The sequence below is a fragment of the Brienomyrus brachyistius genome, chromosome 22 (genome assembly GCF_023856365.1).
Source record: "Brienomyrus brachyistius isolate T26 chromosome 22, BBRACH_0.4, whole genome shotgun sequence".
In the NCBI taxonomy this organism is placed as follows: Eukaryota; Metazoa; Chordata; class Actinopteri; order Osteoglossiformes; family Mormyridae; genus Brienomyrus; species Brienomyrus brachyistius.
In genome coordinates, this window is record NC_064554.1 from 13,260,218 (window position 1) to 13,285,927 (window position 25,710).

Below are 25,710 nucleotides of genomic sequence, written 5' to 3' on the forward strand. Positions count from 1 at the left end.
CTGCAAGCATGCTTCTATGTGGCACACACGTAAAAGGGTGGCCTGGGATCTTCTGAATGCACAGGGAAGCGGCTTTAAATTCCAACTGGGGTATTATTTCCGAGCGAAACTGTTATGCGGTTTAGGTGAACACGGTACTATTTTTAACACTTTGGGGTGTAACTCTGAAATTGCAACTCTGTCAACAGTATATCTATATCTACAAGACTCCAAGGGAGTGGACAGTTTTCCGTTCTAAAACTCTACCTGTATATTATAAACTATACCCAAAAATAACTGTAAAGACGTACATAAATTGGCAGACAACTCTCCTAGGAGAGCAAAATTGGTCTCTGCAAGTTCTCTACAATGAATGAATGCTTTACCGACCTCCTCCGTTTCATAAGGTGCTGCCTGCATTCCGGCCAACACTCAAATTCATGTCTTCCCCATAAATTTTAGACGGTGGTATGAAAAGATCAGGAGACCTGGGGAACTGTGACATACATCATGAACGATGACAGTGGAATTGTACAGATTTACTTTGCATATTTTATAAAGTCAAATAACTTAGGCTCATACATCTTTAAGGGGAAAACAGGTACATTGCAATACGATGCTGTACTCAGACTAAAGTGGCCAGAGGCCCAAAAAAATTTAATTTTCCTAATGAACATGAACTAAATACCAAACAATCTGCCATTCCAAAAACAAAGGGGCTGGATTAATGAACACACATCGACTTGAACAAATTTATTTTTCAAGCTTAATCAGTTTAAATATTGCCTCTTTAAAAGAAAAAAAAAAGTGAAAAACTTTATAGCGCTGAGCCAATCCTCAGTGTGCATCTACAAGCCCTACCCCCCACCAGAGGTTTTTGTGAATCCTGCTTGTGATGCGTGGGGGGGGGGGAGGGGGGGGGGTGTCACTCACAAAATCCGATCCTTCCCCGGAAGCGGGGAAAGCCCAAACAAATCGCCACTATACGAGATCAACGGACAGCAGAGCAAGTTTCAAGGATACCTGAAGACAAAGTTAAAAGCTTGGTTTAATGCAAGAATCATCGTTATACATGAATACCTATTCAACGCTTTGCACCGTTTCTTTTACAAGATGTACCACATATATCATACCAGCACCTAAATGGTAAGTATATACATTATTTACTCACAAAAAAAATTAAGTCTAGGATTATCCATGAGGGGACACATCTGGGAAAATGTTATTTTGGAAGTCGATGGTGAAATGAATATGAGGCCATACTGGAATACTAAGTGCACGACCATTACGGCGCCCCGTACTGTCACGAGAGAAGAATGGGCAAGGGCTGGAAATAAAAACTTAAAAAATGACAATGAATTTTGTGGGAGAGACCAGTCTCACAAAGTCCAATATTCTGACAAGTGGTGTTACACAGGGGCCTGGGGAGTCAGTCTCGTGCTGCAAATATAACTTAATATGGCAGGTGGCAAAGCTGCGGGAATGGGGGTTTTGGTGACCCGACAAAGCAGGAGTAACAGAGTAATCGCATTCAAACATCTGACCCATGGAGGGAGCCGGGAGGGTGGACTGGACACAAGTAATTCAACCTTAAACCTGGAAATGTTCACCTTTAATGAACTTGCTAAGTACTAACAGACATTCCGAGTGACCGAGACATTAGTGACATGGGTCCAATCGTTACTGAACTCACTACTCTTGGAAATGGCATCAATGATGGCCCTTGTTTCCTTAAGGATGGGGGGGGTGTGGGGGTGGGCATAAAAATGTGCTGAGGATTAAGTGGCTTTTATTTTAAGCAGCACAGTGCATCACTGAGAAACTCCGCTCAGATCATTCGGTTGCGTTTATGGGTCGGGGAGTCTGTGATGACGTCGCCACACTGGGCTGAGGTCCGCTTCCTGGTTCCACCGTTGTCCAGGTGGAGTGCCATCTCCTCTGATATGAAAGTGTTCAAGTCCACGTCGTGGAGTCCATTTCTCCTGCGGCTGGGGTTGGAGCCACTGCCCACGTGGGTGGGAGACCCCGGGGTACTGGACCGCACACTTATGCTCGCCATTGCTCCGCTCAAACCTAGAGAGACGACACAGCCACTGAAGGACACGTGCGACAGGTGATGACCACCTTCTCAGACCTGACAGCCCGTCCTTGGCACCAAGAGCCCTGCATATAGACTGCAGACTAATACCACAAATAGAACCCAGCCTGCTCTTTACGAATATATATAGTCACTCTGAAAAGCTGTAATTACAATTTGCCCGGCTGTTAATTTAAAAGGCCTGTCAGGTCCCTTAAAAGGGGGTTGAAATGCTTAAACAACTTCCCCCCTCCCCAAAAAAAGCCACTCATCCAGCAAACGAGCTCATCTCCAAAGGCTACCAAACTGAGTTATACATTAAGCCATGGCCTCTCAAAAAATCCAAAAAATAAATTCCCAAAAGGAAAAACAGGATTCCAACAGCACCATCCTACAAGCAGCTGAACGCATTGAGGATCAGGCGCAACACACATCGGCATTTATTAGCTATTAATTAACATTTACCAACTAAACACTGGCTCTCAGGTCTGTGGGTACCTGCTGTTCATAAATGTGTCAAAATGGCCTGAGGAACAAAATCACCGCTGCCACTATCCATGACACACACACACACACACACACACACACACACACTAATGGGTAACAGACACTGATGAGATGTACTTACCATGCAACGCTATGGCTTCTCGAAAAGGCTGTAAATCAGTCTCTACGGACGAGCTCGTTTCCGTGGAAGGGGCCCGGCTCGGAGGCACGACAGTCAGTTTCGGGGGGGCTCTGGAAGTCCTTGGTGGGGGGGCTTTCCCACACAGGAAACTGATCAAGTCCTCCCTGCGAATGGTCCTCCTGCGCTTTTTCACCCAGGCCAGTACGTCCTTGTTGCGGCGCTGGTAACCGATCTGAATTCCCAAGTCGTAACTCCTCTGATGCGCTTCCACGCTTTCTGTAGGGTGGGGGGGTACAGCAGCAAGCAGCCCAGATTAACTGCACAGCTGGGATAACTGGCCAACCACCCCACCACATCAGACATATTTCAACCAAAGTCTTAAAACACTAAAAACGAAATCACAGGTGACTAAGATGACCAGCTTTGTACGCCCAGTGTGAGTGGTGGGGAAGACCGGGCTGAAACAGATAGCAGCTAAATACCTTCCAGTATTCGGCACAAGATCTCATAGCTATGCTTGAAGGAGGAAGCCAAACTCAAAAGCTTCCTGGAGAACTCTACTCAAATAAGTGTCACCTGACAGTTTAAATCTCCCCTCGCTTATATAAAACCAGCCATCTACCACTAAACAGGGATGACAAGTGAAACTACAATTACAGCAGAGCTAATTAACCCAGTGGTATCTCATTATCCCAGGAGAGCTAAGGAGCAGCTGCTTCACTCACACACCAATAAGCAATGAAAGCAATTTGCTCCTATAAGGCATAATTTGCAGCACTGCATTGTGCAGTGATAATGACACCCAAGTATCAAGTATTCAGGCCTCACAGGGGCAGATCCCAAAATGACACCAGCAGATATGCACAACCACTTACTAGAACCTTCCCGTTTACCACTGTGAGTGTCTAGAACAAGTAAAGTGAAAAATATGGCCTGTATGTATCAACAAAAAGGTTTTAGGATACTGGAACACAAAGTCAGAGCAGAGCAAGTTTTATGAGTACATTTTAAAAAGCAGGAAGTCGGACTTGGGTTCATTACCTTTATATAGATTGGTGACAGCTGTGGCAGCATTCTGAAATGGTACCCAGAGTGAAAGGCCCTGCTGTTGGCACACTCGGTCTGTGGGGTGGGGTAGAAAAAGAAAGAAAAAAGAAAACCAGAAGACATGAGAAAGCGTTCAGACCACGCGGAACGCCATTAATGTGGTTTATGTAGGGCCAGCTGTGAGCCACTCTGAACAAACGTCAAAAAACGTCACCGTGCCAGCAAGGCATATAGGCGACTGAAGAATGTATCGATATACGGCGATTTTCAAGCACTTTATAATATATATAAAAAAAAACAAATATCCTGTAATACGGTCGATTGGCGTTGCGCCATTTCCTTTAGGTTTTTTTCAGACTTCAAAGCCGCGCCGGACCACTGCCGGGCCCCTCGCCCTTATCTTTAACCCGTCAGTCGAGCCACCCTGGCCCACCCTGCCCGCGCTTCAAAACAGCCGAGGCCCGCATATAGCAACTTCATCGAAAAAAGAATTGAAAACATCCGAAATATCCACATCGTGTCATAATGTATCCGTCGCGATGAATTCCCTTCGCCATTTTGTCAGGCGCCCGTAGCTAAACAGCTGAAGACGCGACTGGCGTTTCTTTAACGCCGGCTGAGGGAAGTGAATAACAACTTGTGTATTTAATTATTCGGCTTACTAAACTTATCGACTAAGTAACGGTTTAGTGGCAGCACCGTCGGTTTAACTGGACAGCGCTTAAGGGGGGCATCTGTCGCCCGAGGACCTCCTGCCAGGACTTCGCCATTTTGTTCCCGTTGCGCGGCCCGGTCGGCGCCCTCTGTCTGTCTCTCTCCCCGGGCCGCCGGGCAGCCAAAAATACTGCCAGGACTTGGAGATCCACTATTACCGGGCCGCCGAAGCCCTAGTTAGGCCGAACAGAACCGAGGAGGCCGCGTAACCACCTCCACCCCCTCCCTCTTTCTACATCCCACCCAAACACACTCGGGAAACCGCAAATATTACGGTATCCATCGCCATCTTGTTAAGCTAACGGGTCGCTAACGCCAGTGCCTAGCCAATAACTAAGCTCCCGCAAACCTCTTATTAGTTAGTCTATTATCAGTTCTAGGAAACTTCTCACCAGTTTGTCCGACTGGGAACGGAGGTAACCCACTAAGCTTCCCATTTCCGTTTGTCCGCTACCCAAAATGTCGGTGGCTAATTAGCGAAAGGGGATAGCTTATTAGCTTATAGGCTATCGCTAGCTAACGGCTGGTCGGCGGTCGGGTGTAACCGGTTTCCGTGACTGAACTAGCCGAAAACCAGGTAGCTCAAGGCGTCGTTCGGACCTTTATAAAGCTGCGCGACAGCCGTTGCGGAGTTCTGGAAGAGGTGCCACAGTTTTTGTTGGCCCGGATCGGCCTCTTCTTCACTCGGTTCCTCCTGCTCGGCCTCGGCCAAACACTGCCGCTCCCATTTCGAGAACCAGTGCTCGGGACCGTGTTCTTGGATCTCCGCTTCCCCCTCCTCCTTTTTATCCTCCATCGCCGCGCTTATATTGCCTTTTGATTTAAAAGGACAAAGCTATATTTCGGTAAAAATATATAACCGGGCGAAGCGGAAGGACTCTCCTTCACGGACTCATCAATACAATACTGTTATTTCATATCTATGTGTTACACTACTTCACTCTGACAATTCCCAAACAAACTGAACCTATTACGCCACCGACTCGAACCTATAATGAAGACATACTACCTTGCTCACATTTAAAGCCCCACCTTTTTAGCGGAAATACTATAGTGATTGGGTACATTCGCACCCTTAACGCGTCTTTTAAATCACATTTAAATATATAACTGGACAAATGAGACGTCTATCAGCTGACGTCACAAAAGAATGCCATGTTTTAATTCGGCATACAAAACGTCACGTAGCGAGGCAGACAAACTTGAATGTATGCTCAGTGCGCAGACTCACAGCTGCCACCGCTCTGTTTGGCTGACACAGCTGAGGGGTTTACGTTGCTGTCGATAACAAGACATGAGTAGTGAAAACATGCGTCACATGTAGCAGCATATGAAAATGGCCGAGGTGATGAAGCGTTAACAGGACGTATTGATTGATTGATTAGGAGGCATATAATATGCTTAAATATGCTAACGCAAAAATTGTAATATTTTACAGTCAATAGATGGAATACTGTTAATTATGTCATGAGCTAAAGTAGGCCTTCTAAGTCAAACACTATTGAATATCTTCGTAGATCGGTAAGCGGATTGCAGTTTATGGCCCATTACTATGTAATACTAATTAATTATAATAAATGCTCTTAGCATCTGATGTGATTCTGCTATCTTTTGAATGAGGAATATGGGTTATGCTTACCTTGCAAGTTCATTACCAGACTACAACCTTTTCATGTAAAAGTACGCTAAAAAGCCAGTTGAGAAGGGGGGACGACATAACCTGCAAGAAAACTAAAACTGTACCTTCAGTTACAATTTGATGAGCAGCAGAACAGGTCTTAAACTTGTACAATGCAACAAAATAATTAAAATGAATCAAGATGCGATGCCCAACCAGCACTCCAGACTAGACCGTTAATTTCGTAGTAATGCAACATCAAAATGAAGAAATATGCCAACTACGCATGTTTCTCTCCGTTTACCCCTGACTTCACTGCAACTTCACTTTCATAATGGCCCATATGTCACAACCAGTTTGTCCGAAAAGCCTCTGTGATAAGGAGTTTGCCAAATGCGCACTACCTCAATTACCTGGAAGTGTCTACACTTGTCAGATATTTACTGATTACCAGCTAGTAAGTCATATTTCTGTCATGATGTTGTTTTTGAAAAATAATTTATTTGTGCCCAAAACACATTACTGGCCATGCCAATAGTAGCAACCTATCTATTTGTATTAATGTGTTATAATTTGCCCTTGTTCAAAGATTACAATATAAGACAGATGAGTTATCCGAGTGCGACAATTTCACATTGCCATGTCCATGCTTAATGACAATTATATGAGTGTGCATTAATTTGAAATGTTGGAATGGTCATATGGAATGTTTATTCACTCACCACACTGGGTGCAATGACCAGTATACAAATAATAAATAGACAATAGATGTTTGTGCAATAGTGCAGTGAAACAAACACCACTGCAGACATTAGAGTTGACGTATGGTGCAGGTGCACGTGCTATCGACGTGGTCCACATTTAACTCTTGATGCAGTAGTCAGCACTGTGATGCTGTGATACCTCCAAGCATGTTCCAGCAGTGAAAGCCGTTCATGCTTGGCAGGTTTGGGGGAGTTAGCTCTCAAATGTGGGTATTTTGCCATCACAGACACTGAATCTAAATCTGAAAATGTATTTTATATTACAGTATATTAAAATGTAATCACGAAAATGTATTTGTATACTTCTGAAGTGCTTTGGAGAAGTAATCATAATGAGAAATGGTTAAATACTTTTAAAATATTAGAAACTTTGCCTTGATATGTATTCTTTGTAATCACTGGGAATGTTTGGATGCTATATTTAAGGCTGTGCTGAATCACCAGAATGTCTTCATAGCTTTCAAAAATACTGAGAAATGTTCAGTGTGGGATTGCAAGAAGCAATCTCTGTCTTGAACAGAAAATCTCGATCTGTGTTTGGTTTCATATAGTTTGCAAATACTTTCCATTTCAACCCCTCTGTGCATCATTGCATAAGGAAACAATGCACAGAGAAGAAAAATGTGTCTTCAGTATGTGTAGACAGTAGGGTATTTTCCATTTGCTATAATCCCAGTGTATAATCCAGTTCTATTTACCATAAGGATTGTCATGCTTTATGAAAAATAATTGGTGAAGAAAACAAAATTAAACCGCTTTGACGTTTGTTTTGCTTGAAAAATGTTGTTGCAATATAAACAAAAATATTCCCACAATGCATTGCTGTGGTTGATGTTGGCATGACATAGGTGCAGCTGAGGTCTGTACCTGCTTGGTTAATCATACTCATTGTAGCTGCTAGTCAGTGCTGGATTTGATTATGTCTTTGAGCTGCTTCCATTGCCCTAAGCCTGCTTGAATGACCTCCCCCCATTCCCATCATATTGTCTGCCTCCTTCCCTCCCTCCAAAAACATGTGGGACTGGACTTCCTGTAGATTGTGATTATGTGTGGAAGAATCTTTTTTGACTTCCTGTGATTTCCAGCAGAAGATCAAAATCATTGCAACCAGCTGGATAAGCTGCTGTAAAAAAACAAAAAAAAAAACAATGGAGGACTGTTTTGTTGCTTATCTGATTAATATAAGATTAACTTTATTGGTCCCAGGGGTCAATAAATATGATCATTCTGCTTTTGCTGAGTGTTTATTGCAGGCCACAGTGACATTTTTTAAATAAATTTAATTAAATTGTGCTCTGAAAACAGGCATAATCAGAGCACTAAATAATCGGAGTAAGGGATTGTAGAGAATAAGAGCCATTTAGTATTGTTTCATACATAATGGATACGTTTTTCCTATTTTTTTCATAATTTCCTAATTTTTATGTATCTACATGTCACATCTTGCAAACATTTTTCATGTTTAAGTTAAATGGGTTACTGTATATGGAGCACAAAATGCGATGTTAAACAGTGTCACAAAGTTACAATTAATAATCAATGTAGTGAATAAAAAAGAATGCTTTATCAGTAGGTTTACTGCAAAAACTGCTGTGCAAGGACTTTATTTGCATCTGAAGGAGATATTTCCGTAGGGATTTTTATTATTAATATGGCATTACTATGCTACATTTCTGTCACAATAAATTCAGCAATTATAACATTTGAGTATGAATCATTAAACTAAGATATATTTGCAATCACTTACTGATATAAATTTCTTTTAGGAGAAAATAATACTAAGCTTGCAGTATTTGACTTTTGTCTAAAAAGCACTGCAGAAAATAAAAGGGGGCCTCCGGACACTATGCACGGCATGTAATTAAGAATTGCAGGGGGCAAATAATAATTATGTGTATTGTTATTAATAAGAATGATGGTAAATTGTAAGCGCGGCTGGCTGCTGGCGGGCAGCGCTCCGGTCTCCATGCGGATGTGACATTTCAGAGCAGAGCGCGACCGCCATTTTGAGTTTTACCTCAAACGGAACATCACAAACCGAGCGAGTGGGGCGAGAAGCTTGGCTGTGACTGGGCTCAGAAAGAGAAAAGGCCATCACATATATTAGAAAAACAACGATAATCGCGGCGACGGTAACCGTCACCATCATCGACGGCTGCACTCGAACGCGAAAAGCTGGAGCGTGTCCGTCCGTGTTGGTAAATACGGTGGTTTCATGTCAGGGGGGGGAGGAGGAAAGAAAAAAAAAAGTCGAGCACCGGCCGGGCGCCTCGCGTCGCATCGCCGCCGAACTTCCAAATTAGCGCGATTCCCGATTAGCGGCGCGTTTGAATGGATAGCTTCTCTCATCGCTCTCCCCCAGTAGCGGGACGGTCGGAGGGGCACACGGACTGGAAAGGCTGCCGCGGAAGCTGTGTTTGAGCCGATATAAATATCCCGAGATCGCCTCGATTTAAATATACGCAGATATACGCGCGTCGGCGTGGTGTAGCCCATTCGGCCCGGGCTTTAGCTGCCTGTCTGGCGTTAGCTAGCCGTTAGCGCCCCGTTTGTGCTCACCGGCTGCGTGTGGCGGTGCATCTCTGCCTGTTTCTCTCATCTCGCCTGCTGCCCCATATTTTTGGGGTAAAGGCGCACTCATTCATTTTATTCCCGCGTTGGAGCCCCGGTTTATCCAGCGCCGCGTAGCCTCCCCCCGTTAAGGCGCCGAGATTGGGCGAATAGCGAGCAAATACGTCCGCGTTTCGCTGCCTGCTCCCCCGCCGACTTCCCACCCCCAGTCCCCGGTGCTGACGGCAGATAAGGCCCAGGTCGTCTCGGAGCAGGCCCGGCTGCCCAGACTCGACCCGTTGTCCGTACCTCCGCGCTCGCAGGCCCCCTACCAACCGCCCCGAAGCCAGCCGACCCCAGAACCGACGTCTGAGAAGGCCGAGGGGATAGAAGAGGAAACCGAGCGCCGCGCCGCAACACCCGTCGACATGAACCACCACCATCACCATCACACCCAGCAGCAGCAGCAGAAGACCGGCGAGCAGCAGCTCAGCGAGCCCGAGGATATGGAAATGGAAGGTGAGCGGAGGCCGAGGCGGGCATTGTTCCCAGCTCCGTGTGCTGGGCCGGACTGGGGGGGTGACAAACCTCAGGTTATCCTTCTATCGCTGGGGGGTACGTCGCGGCCGTGTAGCTGCGCTGGCTTTCGCACCGCAGGCTGACCTGCCCCGGATATTTTATACGCTGAGGTGGAACGTGCATTATGTGTAGTTATCATTTTATAAAGCGGCAAAAATCCTAAACTAATACTGACTTCTGCAATCAATGTTAACTGCCGATACGCCCCCAATATACTAACGTTAACAGTGCGCCCCGTTGTCGGCTCAATCAATCGCCAATTCGTTTAAAACCCAATAGTGGTACTAGGTGGGACTCGACTAGGTGGGAGTTAATAGACAGTAGGGCCGGTAACGTTATCCTTATTGACTAGGTGGGTTGATGGGTGTATAATTAGGTTAGTTTTTTTAATTCTTGGTACTGCCAGTGTGTTAGTGGTTTGTCTTACTGATCCGGGGAGCACAGCGGATAATTTGCACTAACCTTCCCCCAACACCGGCTGCCGGAGTGGGTAACCGATGCGGTAAAACCATTAAATGATGGTGGAGGGCGGCTCGGTGTCCGGCCGCATGTTTAGCCGTAAACATCAATGGCTAACTGCGACCTAGCCGGTCACGGCGCTGCGAATTAAAAACTCGAGTGAACTAGTGAAGCATCGCATCAGATGGGCTATGTTTCTTGCGGGGGATCTCTGCATGTCAGGGAAGTGGTGTTATTTATCCGGTTAAACGGGAAACTATGGCTGTAAAGATGTGTTGCTTAAGCGGCTAGCTAGCGATTTATTAGCTCTCGGGAGGTGAAAGCAGTTTGCGAAAAAAAGAGCCGCCCATTTCCCGCCTCTGTCGACGTTCAGATTTTAATTTTTAATGGTTTTATCTGTAATGATAAATTTAGAGTGATTTTTCTCCGAGCTGCTAGTCGAATTGAATGACACATAGAATAGCTACTTAGCACGTTAGCCAACTGGGGGGGGGGGGGGGGGGTGGTGGTGGTGGGGGGTGGTAGTGAATGGCCATTTCCATCCAAGATGGTGGTGGGATATATTTTGCAACAACCCATTTTTTAATGAAAGGCCTTTGCGCATGTTTTATTTGGTCGGGATACTGACAAGAGGGTTTAGACTCCCTGCGTGAGCGCGACAGCCACCGGGACGGAGCCGTCAGCTAGTGAAAGTTAGCAATGCGTTTGACCCGCGATTACTGGGACGTCGCGGGCAGTGCGGTGCCGTGCGTTTTGCCCTAACGTTGCGGGAACGGGGCAGTAGTAGGGATGCACTGCTGCTTTGTCCCGACCCGGGTTCGGAGCACGGAATCGGTGCTGCCAGTCCGAGTTAGGCCGGGGTGCGAGTAGGCCTGCATGTGAGACCTGCGCCGCGCGGTGATTTGCTGCTTCATTGTATGAAGACACCACGCGTGGGGCTCGCCATTTTTAATCATCCACATTTTCTTTCATCCCCCCGTCCCGTCTGCTGTCGTCACCTATTTCTGCGGTCGTTTAGTGGACTGCCGGCCCGGAGGCGATATTTTTTATCTCTGCTTTTGCATCTGGGTCCTTTGGCGATCGGGGTAAAAATACGAACCGCAAGTGCTCTCAATGCAAAGTCATTGACTGTTCGCGAGCCGGAGGAGTCGCTGGTTTATTTATCGGGAGCCGGCCATCGGTTTTCGGGCCTGGTGTCAGGAGCTCGCCGATAGGCCGCGCTGATCACCGCAATTTTAAATGCGCATCTAAGGCACCATTTAAGTTGCCGTCCGCTCCTGCCGTTTTTCCTACACGTAATCCGTGAACGAACGCACATCAGGAAACAGGGCCGAGGCGGCATCCTTATTCTCCGTATTTCTAGAATTACACGCATTAGGGAAAACCCGGAAACAGAAAAAAATGTACTGTGTTATTATGTATGTGGGACATAATTCCATATTCCTGCGTTTTATCCAACATTGTATGGCTTGTTTACCGCTTTGGTAATTTTAAATGTGATCTCATCAAGGGAAGGTGGGGTTCTGTTACCCAGGCTTCCTATTTGTAGTTTGAATTAAACAGTCAACAAAAATTTATGCTAAGACTACTTGTGTGACAGTCCTGGCAACCTCACAGGCCTGTCTGGTGGCTGACAGGATCAGCCTGTCCCGGCCGGGATGCGTCAGCATTGAGGCTTAACACTGGGGACCGGATGCTCTTATTCCAGATAAAACCCTACTCCTGCATGCTGATGGTTCATGGTGTGTCCCATCACACATGATGCGGCTGAAAGCCACGTGATGCTTTCAAACTCGCTCTAACAAAATTTTTATCTTATCTAAGGTTAAGTGTGCGGGGGTGGGGGTGCAGTGTCACTCATCTTTCCGAAAGCGATACAGACATTCCTGCATGGATTTGAAAGCAGCTATCGGCTGTGAAGCTTTAAACATAGAAGCCCAACAAAAGCCTCGCATCGGTACGAATGCATCTATGTATGTGGACATACATGAATTTATACAGCTAAGGGTTTGTGCAGGGAATGAGCAATGAGGTTACTGATGACATAATCGCCATGTTTGCTCTGAATCCGGACACGCTCGACTATTTCCCATAATCCTTCGGCCGGTAGATGAACTTCTGCTTTTGCTTCAGATAGGAAAGAGCAGTCTATCACAGAGCTGTGAATTTGGTTCTCATGTTGTCCTAATGTCTGCAGGGTACAGGCCCCGTTTTGAGATTCATTGTAGATTATGTAGGTAGTTCTTTATTTTTTATAGATTTTTTTTTTTCTTTTTTTTATTGCATCCGGAGGAGCGGCAGTGGTGTGCAGATCGGATGCGAGACCTGCTTACCCACCCTTCTTTCTGTCTTCCAGCTGGAGACACCGATGACCCCCCGAGAATTCCTCCGAACCCCGTCATCAACGGAAACGTAGCCATGGCTGACGGCCACAATAACACAGAGGAGGATATGGAGGACGGTGAGGGTCCGGCGGGTCTCCGGGGGGGGCGGTCAGGGAAGCTACAAGAGCGTGTTGGTGCCACGGCGGCGCATCAGGATGCGGTGACAGACCAGATCAGCTCCTCCTTCGAATGCCACCTGTGTTACGTTTGGTTAAAACCTCTATAATGCATGGCACAATATGAAAAAACATCAACTAAATTTAGTTAACTGTGCATTTGAAGCACTTTTTCAAATCCCATTTGTCTGATCTGTACGTTAAAGAAAACAAAGGCGCTTCAGAACTTCAAGCTTTGATGTATTGTGCACATGCCGGTTGTCTTGTCCCTCGGCCACCGCAGACACCAGCTGGAGGTCCGAGGCCACCTTCCGCTTCGTGGTTGAGCGCTTCAGTCGGCTCAGCGAGTCCGTGCTCAGCCCGTCCTGCTTCGTGAGGAACCTGCCCTGGAAGATCATGGTGATGCCGCGCTTTTATCCTGACCGACCCCACCAGAAGAGCGTCGGCTTCTTCCTACAGTGCAACGCTGAGTCAGACTCCACGTAAGAGCCGTCCTGTGCGGCGTCTATGCCGAGGAGCGTCCCGGGTAAAGGGGGCATGTGTGACTGGGCAGAACCGGTCAAACTGCCAGTTAGGTGCACCCTGAAATGCTTCGGCTTGAATTGCTCTGAATCCCGGTTGCTCTTTAGAGCCAAGGAATATGAATCACCCCAAGGAAGCATTAATTACTGGTAACTTTGTGAAGTGGTCTTGTTGGACACATGACAGCCTGTTCTTGGAGAACTTCAGCTGTGTCGAGTCCGATAGAGATGCATGATATATACGCCGAAAATCAAGACATTGATATTGGCCATTTGGAGTTGTCGGTCTTGGCCAATATAGTCCGCTGATATTTAAACTAGCAGCACCAGGGATTTAAACATAACTAAAATAATGAAGATAAATGGGCGATAGTCCATGCAACTTCCTAGTGGGGGGTGAGGGGATTTTGTCGGCACATTTCGCCAAGGAGACCCTCACTACAGTCCCCCAAGTTGACGCTGCTTCACTGATGTCTCACTGGCCACGTTATATGACATCATATGGCTGCTACACACATTCACAGGATCTTAAGTAGTAACATTGACGTTTTTGCCGTGGGTCTGTGGAGCTCAGGTTGTCGACGTCAGTAATAGACAAAAAATATATCTGTTATTGGTATCCGATGTGAATATGAAATAGGAAATGAAGGGACTAGCAGTAATGACCATTGGATGTTTCCCTGCTTATCTGAGTGGTCCTGCGATCCCTCACAGGTCCTGGTCCTGCCATGCCCAGGCCATGCTGAAAATAATCAACTATAAAGACGACGAGAAGTCTTTCAGCCGGAGGATCAGCCACCTCTTCTTCCACAAGGAGAACGACTGGGGTTTCTCCAACTTCATGTCATGGAGCGTGAGTCCATTATGTCACTCCCGATTTGTGCGGAACGACCGTTTTCCTGCAGCTGTGCAGCACAGTCATAGCGTGTGCTTTTTATCAGGTCATAGCTTTTATGTCCTTAACTGGTGGGTCCCTTGCGATGCCGTGGCAACAGCCGTCAGCTGTTTTATTTTATCGTCCCGGTTGCTGCGTCACGGGCACTTCAGGATGAAATGGATGCTGTCAGTCTGCTCGAGGTTTACCTTAGTCTGGCTGCATCACCTGCTAGCACGCAGCATTTTCCGCCCGACCGGGAGTCCATGTCTTTAAAATCGGCACACCAATCACAGACGTGTGACCCAAATGGCTGCCAGCCTGAGCCTCTTGCGGCCTGCGGATTTCTCATACTCCTGAGAAAGATACTTGACCTTAATTGCTTCTGTTTTAAAAATAAATAAATAACCCGTTGTTGCGACGAAATTGGATCAAATCGCCTTGATGCTCACAAGTGAAGGAGTCATTTGGGTCCGTGCGATGAAACTGAAGACCTTCTCCACCGAATTCAGGATGTCACAGATCCAGAGAGGGGCTTCGTCGAAGACGACAAGGTGACCTTCGAGGTCTACGTTCAGGCTGATGCCCCGCATGGAGTGGCGTAAGTTCACACCCTTTGTCCCCTCCTGGTAGAGCACCTGAAGATGTACTACACCTGTGCTATCAGCATTGTTTTAAGACACTTCTTTATATAATCACACCCTGCCTTTTTTGGGGCGGGACTTTAGCGAGGGATATCTGCTTTAGGAGTTTCTCTATAGGCCAGGGCTATTCAAATCAGTCTTCAAGGGCTGATTTTTCCAGCCTTCATTCACCTGTGAGCCAGGCGTGAAGCCTGTGACCAATCAGAATCAGTAATTATTAAACTAACCACCTGGGAGAACTGAAAACGTGGCCTGTATTTGGAATCTATGGCCTGATTTGAAGAGCCCTGCTATAGGCCGACTGCTGCTTTTTATCGCCCAATCACAGGTGGGATTCGAAGAAACACACAGGCTACGTTGGCTTAAAGAACCAAGGGGCCACGTGTTACATGAACAGCTTGCTGCAGACGCTGTTCTTTACCAACCAGCTGCGGAGGGTGAGAGTCTCCATCCTGACCTTGTGTTGCTGGCGTCGTGAGCAAACGGCACCTAACCAAGGGCCGCTTTTCCCGCCAGGCCGTGTACATGATGCCCACCGAGGGGGACGACTCGTCGAAGAGCGTCCCGCTCGCACTGCAGCGGGTCTTCTACGAGCTGCAGCACAGCGACAAGCCGGTGGGCACGAAGAAGCTGACCAAGTCGTTCGGGTGAGAGGACCGCCGGCCGTGCCGGCCCCTGCACTCGCGATAAAACCCGATACAGTAAATCAATCTAACATAATTGCAGAATCATATATGCTGGATGCATCATGTTAAAGAACCCCCCCCCCAATAAAGATGGGAGACTAATTTGGTTAATTTGCATTGATCAGATTGCATGTGATTCCAGATCGATCGCATACACATGCATAAGAGTTGGATAATTACGGCTTCGGCTTCCTAATGGGAGGCTTTGTCTGCGCTCCAGTTTCCTGTTTATGTTTTTATATCCCTATTCCCATGGAAGGAGTTTTAGTTGCAGTTAGTGCCAGTGCCTGTCTGATTCTGAACCCCCCACCCCGTTTACCTTGGCAGGTGGGAAACGCTGGACAGCTTCATGCAGCATGATGTGCAGGAGCTGTGCAGGGTGGTGAGTACGGCACGCCCCCACCCACCCCCGAACCTGCCGTTCACTATTTCTAAGTTCATCGCTGTCTGGAAACGGCTCCCTTGTTAATTCATGCCGATTCACCGATGTCTGTCCCATGCGTCTGATTTCCAGCTCCTTGACAATGTGGAGAACAAGATGAAAGGCACCTGCGTGGAAGGCACCATCCCAAAGCTCTTCCGAGGGAAGATGGTGGTCAGTTGACATCTTTATTTATGTTTCCCACAATTTTACACCTTGTTTCCTGGGTTATGAAGTTTTTTTTTTCTTCAATTTCCTCCATCCTAGTCCTATATCCAGTGTAAGCATGTGGACTACAGATCTGAACGAATAGAGGACTACTACGACATCCAACTGGGCATTAAAGGAAAGAAGAACAGTAAGTGTCTGCTGTATATGCCGGCCATGCATCATCTCCGCAGGCCGGCCCACATCTGTCACGCTGAATGATTTTGCCCGGTCCGCGTGTCCCTCCCCACGCAGAAACCCTGGACTGTGTCATTCCTGATCAGCCAGTTCCTTTTGCTTGCAGCAGCAATTTCTGAATTGAAGCACCGGTTGTTTTCGAATACTGGGAGCAGTTTTCAGAACATTTGCTTCGCTCCAGTCCGTATGCAGCAATACATAAATGTGATTTGTGGACAGAACTGAAGACTCTGGGTTCTTTTTGCAAATTATTGTAGACTCATACCAGGCGTACAGGAATAGCTACTATTTCGTGCATTTAGGGATGGGCCGATCCACATTTTTTCAGTTCCAATCCCAATACAAGAGCTCTTTTTACTTTAATATTGTGACGTACTGTTCCATGTCGTTTGTATGCAGTTCAGTTTGAATGTCTAAGTGAGGATACGCGAGCGCCGAATGGTTAAAATGCACCGCAGCGTTTCCCCACTGGTGACAGCGTCACTTACACTTCATAGTGATAGCAGCCCCTCCTGTATCACAAGCTGTAGTGATGCGTGGCGAACATTTTATTTTTATTATTGTTAATGCTGAAGGAAATTGCTGGTTTATAGGAGCCTGAAACCCGTTTTAGGTGGAGAAAAAGACTCGCTCACTTTGACAATGAAGTAATGTACAGGGGTGGTGCACAACATGTCATGGAATTCCATAGTGACGGCACTGCGGACTGAATGAACGAGTGATCTGCAGTCTGTTGTGCTGCGAAGGCCTGCTGTGTGCATCGTCAGGCAGGCCTCATGCTGCTTCTCTCTCCCTGTAGTCTTTGAGTCCTTCAAAGATTATGTGGCCGTGGAGCAGCTGGATGGTGACAACAAGTACGACGCGGGGGAGCACGGTCTGCAGGTGGGGGTCGCAGCCTTGACAGGAAAGCCGGAGCCCCGCCCGGGCCCCTTCACCCTGCTGGCCGGGCGAGTGACCCCCCTGTTCTCTGGCTGTTTCACAGGAAGCTGAGAAGGGGGTGAAGTTTCTGACATTCCCCCCGATTCTGCACCTGCAGCTGATGAGGTTCATGTACGACCCTCAGACAGACCAAAACATCAAGATAAATGACAGGTAGCGTGAACGGCCGTTTACCGCCGCTCTCTGGGAGGCGCCCTCGTCTACCGCCCCCCCCCCCCACCGGCTCCCGAATGTCATCCATTCTCTCCCCCTTAGGTTCGAGTTTCCTGAGCAGCTGCCCCTGGACGAGTTCCTGCAGAAGCCGGATGTCAAAGATCCGGCGAACTACATCTTGCACGCCGTCCTGGTGCACAGCGGAGACAACCACGGCGGCCATTACGTCGTCTACCTCAATCCCAAAGGAGACGGCAAGGTGAGTATGGAGGCCGCCTCTCTGCCTCGGGCTGCCGGCAGCCAAAGGGCTGGTTCATGCTTACTGGAAACATGCCACCACTCGAACGGTGGTGGTGGTATAATTTTTATCACTGAGGTCAGGCCTGCAGACTGAGTTTGGGGGGGAGGCACACACCCATTAAATTGAAACTACACGTATAGTCCGTTCAGTGATGCAGACTAAGCATCATTTGTTCATTGGCCAGAGGAAAAGTAGCAGAAATCGATTATATACAAACATTTTATATCCTCTCTGTTCAGACTGAAGCAAACGTATAGCTTGTGGATTGAAAGGGAGTCTGCAAATACCAGTAGTTATATGATCTCTTGCTATGGGATTATTAAGACTCCCAGCTGGTGCAAACTAAAATAAAATGTTAAAACGGCATATGCCTGCATATGTCCTTGCACCAGTGTAATAGTTTTTATTTACTTTTGATTTGAAGTTTCATTCTAAGTATTTAGTTTTTGTGTTTTTATTTTAAATATGTATATCTATTTAGTTTTTGTCTCTGTATTAATTTTAGTTGTGCCACCCCCTTAGCATGTGTCCTGTCCTCCTACCGTGTGCTGCCTTTAGTTTTCTACAGAATAAGAAAGATTGTTTAGTGTTATCCTGCTAAGAAGCACTGGCAAGTATCACTGCTGGCCCCGGTGATGTATTATTCAGTCTTGTTGAGGTACAACAACAATTCCATCTGCTCCGTCTCTCTTCCTGCACTGAGTAACTTCCATGTTAGCGCCGGCGCTTGTGGTCAAGCAGCCAGCATGTAATCCCTGTAAGTGCCTCCACCGCAGTGCCTCAGAGCAGCTGAATCGGACAGAGTTCCGATGATCTTGCTGACTCACACACATGCATACACACACACGCCAATTCTCGCCCTCTCCGAGTGTTTATATGACAATATGGTCAGACCGTATATCTGGGGCATACGTGAGGACCGGATTTGCAAGTCGCCGTGGTGTGCCTAGTTAAAACATTGTCGCACTGTCTCTAAAAACAGTTGCACGATGCGACTATGGAATATGGGAGCCTGAGAAGCCACACTTTGGTTTCTTCTGTGTTTTCTACGTGACGAATAAAACAAGACGACACAGGAGCTTAGAGATTCTGTTTGTGTAACGTCACGTTAGACACCCAATCACCAGTGACTTTACATCTCTACACAAGTATGCTGCATGCTTATTGGCTCACAGACACAGATTCATTGTTTGGGCATCAGAATTTGGCACCGAAAGAATTTTTCACTCCTTGGTGGAATAGGAGCCTTTTGGTCGGTACCACAAAAGTACCGAAGTTCGGTACTCAGCCCTAGAAGCTGTTTATATGAGCCTGAATGTGTACCCTCTTATTTGATACCACAGTGGTGCAAGTTCGACGACGACGTCGTGTCCATCTCTCTCAACAACAACAACGGAGGAGGAGGAAAAGAGAGAGATATCTCTCTCAACAACAACAACGGAGGAGGAGGAAAAAGAGAGAGATTGTACATCCGAGAGTCCAAGCTCAGTAAGTAGCCGTCTGGGGGGGGCGTCATGAAGATGGGTGGCTATTAGAGGAGACTGACCAGCCATGTCCCCCACGTAGGCGAGGTGTTGCAGCCCGTCACAGACATGGACATCCCCCAGCAGCTGGTGGAGAGGCTGCAGGAGGAGAAGAGGGTGGAGGCCCAGAAGCGTAAGGAGCGTCAGGAGGCCCACCTCTACATGCAGGTCCAGGTGAGTGTGTGGGGTCTTGGTTCTGGGTTCAGGAGCACCCCACAGTGACTGGGGGAGGTACATGACCCTAAACCGAGGCTCGTACCATTTCAGATCGTCACAGAGGATCAGTTCTGTGGCCACCAGGGAAACGACATGTATGACGAGGAGAAGGTCAAGTACACAGTGTTCAAAGTCCTAAAGAGCTCCACACTGGCAGAGTTCGTCCAGAACCTCTCGCAGAACATGGTGAGCTCCCCTTCTGCTGACTCTGCGCATCCATCTGTCCTGGCGGTGGGATTACTGGGGCCTGGGGGGGACTGAGAACCTACAGCCAGGCTTGTGTTGTTGTATCGCAGGGATTCCCGCAGGACCAAATCCGGCTCTGGCCCATGCAGGCCAGGAGCAACGGCACCAAGAGACCAGCCATGTTGGATTATGAAGCCGATTGCAGCAAGTCTGTAAGTGTGCGGCAGCCTGCGTACATGTGCGTGTTTCTATTTTGTCACCGTATTTGTGGTAAAACCTACATTTGATCTTGTGCGGACATGTAAACATCCATCTATCCGTTTTCCAAACCACTTATCCTACTGGGTCATGGGGGGTCTGGAGCCTATCCCGGAAGCAATGGGCACGAGGCAGGGAACAACCCAGGATGGGGGGCCAGCCCATCACAGTGCACACTCACACACCATTCACTTACACCATTCACTCTCACAGGCACACCTATGGGCAATTTAGTAACTCCAATTAGCCTCAGCATGTCTTTGGACTGTGGGGGGGGGGAAACCGGAGTACCCGGAGGAAACCCCACGACGACATGGGGAGAACATGCAAAGTCAGGCGGGGACTCGAACCCGGGTCCCAGAGGTGTGAGGCAGGTTAGGTGTGCTAACCACTGCACCACCATGCCGCCCCCATATAAACATAATTTTTATAAAAATCCTGCATTTTGTTTGCTTACTTGTTAAGATTATAGGTTAAGGTTGTCATAGTTAGGGTTACGCTTATGGGAATGAATGGGGAGTCCCCACATTGATGGGAATACATGAAGTATGAGTATCTGTGCAGTTTGTAAAGGCTATGGGCCTTTCGTCTTGCTTGTCTGGGTGTGTTTGTTCTTTTCAAGTGCTGATGATTTTAACTGGGCTCGTTTGTGGCCCTTCCTGCGCCAGATGATTGACTTAAGCGATAACGAGAACCCGTGGACAATATTTCTGGAGACCGTGGACCCAGAAATGGCTGCCAGTGGTGCGACGTTGCCCAAGTTCGACAAAGACCGTTAGTGTCCATCCCGTCCGCACACCGAGCCACTGGGCCTGCAGAAGACAACCGATATCTGTCTCTGTCATATATGCACTGACTTGGGTTCTTTATTCCCACACAGATGACGTGATGTTGTTTTTGAAGATGTATGATCCAAAAACAAAGAGCTTAAATTATTGTGGACATATCTACACACCTATATCTTGTAAAATACGTAAGTAAATGAGTAGGGGAGGGGTGAAATAAATACAAATCTGTATTGATGGAAGATATTAAAGTCCCATTTTTCTCCAACAAACAGGAGACTTGCTGCAAGTCATGTGCGAAAGAGCAGGATTTCAGCAAGGAACTAACCTTATCCTCTATGAGGTATGCTGTGGGCGGGGCTTACTGACTCAGGTTTCGTTTCCTCTGCGCCGATTGGCTTGTTAGTTGTAATAAGTTTTCTTTTGATTATCACTGCTGTCTAGGCCTGGTAAAAACAGAACAGCCAGTTTTCTCTGTAACATAACTACACTTTTCATGCCTAAAGCTGCTTGCATCTCGCCCTTTTCCAGGAAGTTAAACCGAATTTAACGGAGCGGATTCAGGACTACGACGTCTCCCTGGACAAGGCTCTGGATGAGCTCATGGATGGCGATATAATAGTGTTTCAGAAGTGAGTGCTGTTGTGGGTCCCTGTGGTCGTGCTCCGTTGGTGACCGGCCGCCCGTCACACTGTCCGTGCCTCTCTTTCCAGGGATGACCCCGAGAATGATGCAGGCGATCTGCTGACCGCAAAAGACTACTTCAGAGACTTGTACCATCGCGTCGACGTCATCTTCTGTGACAAAACCATTCACAACGATCCAGGCTTCGTTGTAACGCTTTCAAACAGGATGAACTACTTCCAGGTATGGCTTTTCACAGCTGGCTTCCAGACGATGTATTCACACTTAATGCACAATAAATGCTAAAAACTGTTGCTGCAGGATGATTTGTAAACTGTTCAGCAGTTGAGATTTTTCATGGCGTAAACTTCATGCAGTGCCGATCTCATCCTGCAGGTGGCGAAGACTGTTGCTCAGAGACTAAACACCGACCCCATGCTCCTGCAGTTTTTCAAGTCCCAAGGGTACGTGCCCTTCAGGAACGACGGAAATGGCCGCTACCGCTCTCTGTTCGACATGGCAGCAGAGGTGTCGGCAAGCGCATTTTTCTTTCGAGCAGAAGTGCAGGCCTAGCCAGTATGGCTCAAAGCAGAGGCTTTAGGCGATCAAATTGACAATCTCCACTGCTGTTTTTAAAGGGCCCTCGAGCTTTGGAACTGGTAACGTACTTTAGCCACATTAAGTGCCCATATGAGTCTCTCCCTTTCTGTGTGGCGTAGATACCGCGATGGACCAGGCAACCCCCTCAGACACAACTATGAAGGCACCCTACGAGACCTGCTGCAGTTCTTCAAGCCCAGGCAGCCCAAGAAGCTGTACTATCAGCAGGTGAGCAGCAGCGCACCCCCCTGCCATCACCCCGGTATACTGCACTCCCTTGAGGATTAACCTGGCAGGTTCTCTGCTAGCTAGTAGGTTCACCCCAGCGTTTCTGCCCTCAGCTGAAGATGAAGATCACAGATTTCGAGAACAGGAGGAGCTTCAAGTCCATATGGCTGAACAGTCAGTTCCGGGAAGAGGTAAAACGAGCAGACAATAGCACAAGCTGATGGATGTATCAGTAACCAAAGAGCTGCCGATGGAATTGGTGTTTTCTGCTGTACAGGAAATAACACTATACCCTGACAAGCATGGTTGTGTGCGTGACCTCCTGGAGGAGTGCAAGAAGGCGGTGGAACTATCTGAAAAGGGTTCTGAAAAACTGAGGTATGCTACACTTGGTGAATCTTACACTTGTTCAGACTGCCCCTGTTCCTACAATGTGTAGCTATGTGCGAGGCTGACCATTCCATGAGGAATCTGGGTATGGCGGTATGTGGCTCGGCGGGTTAGGGCGCTGTGCCTGTGATCAGGAGGTTGTCGGTTCACATCTCACTCTGTCCCCACAGGCTGCTAGAAATTGTAAGCTACAAAATAATTGGAGTTCACCAGGAGGATGAGTTACTGGAGTGCTTATCCCCCGCAGCGAGCCGGACGTTCAGAATAGAGGTTTGTACCGTCCAGCCTCTTGGCAGACAGATCTGATTGCCAGTTTCAGGTTTGAAGTGTGCCTGTAGTTCTCTGTGTGTTTGATGGCCCTCTTCCTTTCGGCCAGGAAATCTCTCTGGACCAGGTGAACCTTGACAAGGAGAAAGAGATGCTGATTCCTGTTGCACATTTTCACAAGGAAGTCTTCGGGACATTCGGGATTCCTTTCCTGCTGAAGATTCGCCAGGTGCGTCTCGGGATGTCACAGAGCACGCTCGCGCGTAACACCACTCTGCTTTCCACTCTGACGTCCATGAACTCGTGTTTCTCCTCGCAGGGCGAACCGTTCAGGGAGGTCATGAGAAGAATTCAGACCATGCTGGACATCCAGGAGAAGGAGTTTGAGAAGGTCAGGCTCGTGAGGGTTTTCTGTTTCTGACTAGTCAGTAAATAAGGAGGCGTGGATGATGTCATTGGGGATCCCTTAATCACTGTGCAGTACTCTGGTGCTGTGCTGTGTGCCGTCCCCTTGTACCTAATGTATTTTTTTTTTTTTTCAATGATTTAGTTCAAGTTTGCGATCGTCATGATGGGACGACATCAGTACATCAATGAAGACGAATACGAAGTAAATCTTAAAGATTTTGAGCCACAGCCAGGTAACTTAAACTTTTAAGTGTGTATGTAAATAATTCCTTTTTAAAGTAGGTTTTCTCAGCCCAGTACTCAGGGAGCCTAGAACATCCACGTTTCTGCTCCCAGTAGAGAGGTGGGAGGCAGCATAAAACGTACCTGTCTGGGGCTCTCAAAGAACCGGTTTGAGAGAGACTGCTTTAAAGGAACCATGGTGGATGTGGTGTGCAGATGGTGAAGCCAGTATAAGTGGCCAGTGTACATTTTTGAACCTTCGGGAATGCAGTCTGTCGCGTGTAGCCCTGCCTGCATGCGTCGGCTGTTCATTGAGAAACCTCTCAACCATTCATTCCCCCTCCCCAGGGAACATGTCCCACCCCAGGCCTTGGTTAGGGCTTGACCATTTTAACAAAGCCCCGAAGAGAGGCCGCTACACTTACCTGGAAAAAGCAATCAAGATACACAACTGACATCCCCACCCCAACCCGCTGTACTAAAGACTTTAACCAAACCCTTTGTGTGCATCACTTTTAACAGCCGCAGAGTTTGGGCGTTTGGGTACACACACGCACCGTTTATGAAGTCTTCAGCAAAACGGATCGCTGCTCCTTTTCCCCATTTTTTGGGTTCTTTTTTTGAGGCTGTTCGATTTGGCTTCTATGTAACTATTGACTGCCTATTTTTGTCTGGAAGAATTCATTGGATTTTAACACGAGAGGACTGTATGAACTTAGGGTTTTTTTTTTTTTTCGGGTTTTGTTTTTAAAAAGCTGCTGCCTGGGGGGGGCGGAGCAGAGGGATAGATGGAGGGAGGGGCCATTTTTGCAGGAAGGCGTCGGTGACCTGGTCGCAAGAACCGCAGGTGGCTTCTGCTTGCTAGTTGCCTAACGTGGTTGTCATATTTTCCTGGTCCCTTAGTGCAACTAGTTCACTTCATGTTTACACAATTCTTTCTCACTTAGTTTGGTTGGAGGAATTCAGTTCTGTCTTCTTTCAAATCTTGTATAATAAAAAAAAAACCACAGCATCCATTAAAAAAAAAAAAAAACAAAAAAAATTCTAAGCGTCTGTACTTCATCTTGCACGTTGGCACTTAAATCGCGAAGATGATTACATTTTTCAGCACTGTTAAATGTAATCTTTGATCCTCCCCCCCCCTCTCCCCCCCCCCCGCTTATTTCAGTTTCCGGAACTCTCCTCTCCATTTCGTTCCCACCTTGTTGGCCCCTGTCCTTTTTGCTGTGGGTTTGGTGACGCTGTTCGGGTTTCTGATCAGCTTGAGGGGTTTTTACTGTAGTGTACATTGGCAACAAACAGCACACCCTTCGCGGTGATGGGTTTAGGACAGTGTTTCCCAGTCCTTTCTGCGCAGACCCATAGCCGCTCCATGTTTTTGCTCCCTCTGAGCGCCCTTATCAGGACAGTCTACATTTTTGCTCCCTCCCAGCTAGGGAGCAAAAACAAGGACTGTCTCTGGGTCCCCAAGGACCAGATTAGGAAACACTGGTTTAGGATATAGTGAAACCAGCATTATAAATGGAAATCCAGCCCTTTCCAAGCACAGGAGACGTGCTCCCTAGGGCGTAGTTGGCTTTGTAAAGAAATTCAAATTGTATATTTAAAGAATGGACATGTAAAATTAAACACAAATTTTGTTGGTTACAACGCAGTTCAGATGTTCATATTCCTTGTGTGTAGTTTTTTTTTCCTGATTTTTTTTTTTTTTAAACTAATGGCAACAGTGTCTAGTTAAAGTGCAGTACAAAGATGACCTTCAGATCATACCTTTTCTCCAGTCTAATTCCTCCCTGTAGCAGCAGTGTACGACAGCTATTCCTGTATATTGCCTTTTTGCTGGAAAATGTATGTTGAATAAAATTTTCTATAAAATGCTGTGCATTAGTCAACTTTGAACAAAGAAACACTTATGGGAGGGGGGCTGGGTGGGCTTTGCTAGCCCCAGGGGTGTTTTCACCACTTATACTTGATTAGAAACATGGATCTGGGCTCACTGGGCAACCCTCCTCCCTCCATCGCCACTGGCTGTACTACCTAGCCAGCTGTTTCCTGTGCTCAGGATGGAGCCTCATTAAGAGTCGAGGCACTTTGCCTCATGGGTGGTAAGTTTGGTAGCAAACAGCCCTTGAATTATGGGAAAA

The 25,710-nt window shown here is 47.2% G+C and overlaps 2 protein-coding genes across 3 annotated transcripts; one reads left to right on the forward strand and one right to left on the reverse strand.

Moving 5' to 3' along the window:
* Positions 1-1,009: 1,009 nt before the first annotated feature.
* On the reverse strand, positions 1,010-5,441 carry hapstr1 (HUWE1 associated protein modifying stress responses). 2 transcript variants are annotated; one of them, XM_048991274.1, is made up of 4 exons: positions 5,046-5,441; positions 3,726-3,806; positions 2,685-2,960; positions 1,010-2,052 (listed from the first exon to the last, which is right to left on the reverse strand). In XM_048991274.1, exons 1-4 carry the CDS (start codon positions 5,239-5,241, stop codon positions 1,808-1,810), a joined length of 798 nt encoding a protein of 265 aa, XP_048847231.1. In that variant the 5' UTR covers positions 5,242-5,441; the 3' UTR covers positions 1,010-1,807. The 2 variants fall into 2 exon arrangements, with proteins under 2 accessions (XP_048847231.1, XP_048847232.1); XM_048991275.1 differs by lacking the exon at positions 5,046-5,441 and adding an exon at positions 4,246-5,036.
* Positions 5,442-8,801: 3,360 nt separating this feature from the next.
* Positions 8,802-25,441, forward strand: usp7 (ubiquitin specific peptidase 7 (herpes virus-associated)). The gene is made up of 32 exons (XM_048992297.1): positions 8,802-9,896; positions 12,772-12,876; positions 13,199-13,397; positions 14,151-14,289; positions 14,823-14,911; positions 15,283-15,391; positions 15,471-15,601; positions 15,968-16,022; positions 16,155-16,235; positions 16,329-16,419; positions 17,266-17,348; positions 17,449-17,558; positions 17,661-17,817; positions 19,203-19,257; positions 19,303-19,347; positions 19,426-19,556; positions 19,650-19,784; positions 19,895-19,996; positions 20,711-20,816; positions 20,923-21,015; positions 21,103-21,170; positions 21,359-21,459; positions 21,541-21,694; positions 21,848-21,915; positions 22,171-22,279; positions 22,393-22,470; positions 22,557-22,657; positions 22,840-22,939; positions 23,046-23,165; positions 23,256-23,327; positions 23,487-23,577; positions 23,915-25,441. Exons 1-32 carry the CDS (start codon positions 9,806-9,808, stop codon positions 24,019-24,021), a joined length of 3,276 nt encoding a protein of 1,091 aa, XP_048848254.1. The 5' UTR covers positions 8,802-9,805; the 3' UTR covers positions 24,022-25,441.
* The last annotated feature ends 269 nt before the right edge of the window (positions 25,442-25,710 follow it).

What these genes read in the sequence shown, in the direction of transcription:
- hapstr1 (XM_048991274.1), bottom strand. Translation starts at nt 5,241, where the DNA reads ATGGAGGATAAAAAGGAGGAGGGGGAAGCGGAGATCCAAGAACACGGT. An exon ending in TGTCGCGCAGCTTTATAAAG is followed by an intron (nt 3,807 to 5,045) that starts GTCCGAACGACG and finishes CCCACCCCACAG; the next exon opens with ACCGAGTGTGCCAACAGCAG. An exon ending in AGAAGCCATAGCGTTGCATG is followed by an intron (nt 2,053 to 2,684) that starts GTAAGTACATCT and finishes TCGTCTCTCTAG; the next exon opens with GTTTGAGCGGAGCAATGGCG.
- usp7 (XM_048992297.1), top strand. Translation starts at nt 9,806, where the DNA reads ATGAACCACCACCATCACCATCACACCCAGCAGCAGCAGCAGAAGACC. An exon ending in AGAAGCTGTACTATCAGCAG is followed by an intron (nt 22,280 to 22,392) that starts GTGAGCAGCAGC and finishes TTCTGCCCTCAG; the next exon opens with CTGAAGATGAAGATCACAGA. An exon ending in AGGAGAAGGAGTTTGAGAAG is followed by an intron (nt 23,328 to 23,486) that starts GTCAGGCTCGTG and finishes TCAATGATTTAG; the next exon opens with TTCAAGTTTGCGATCGTCAT.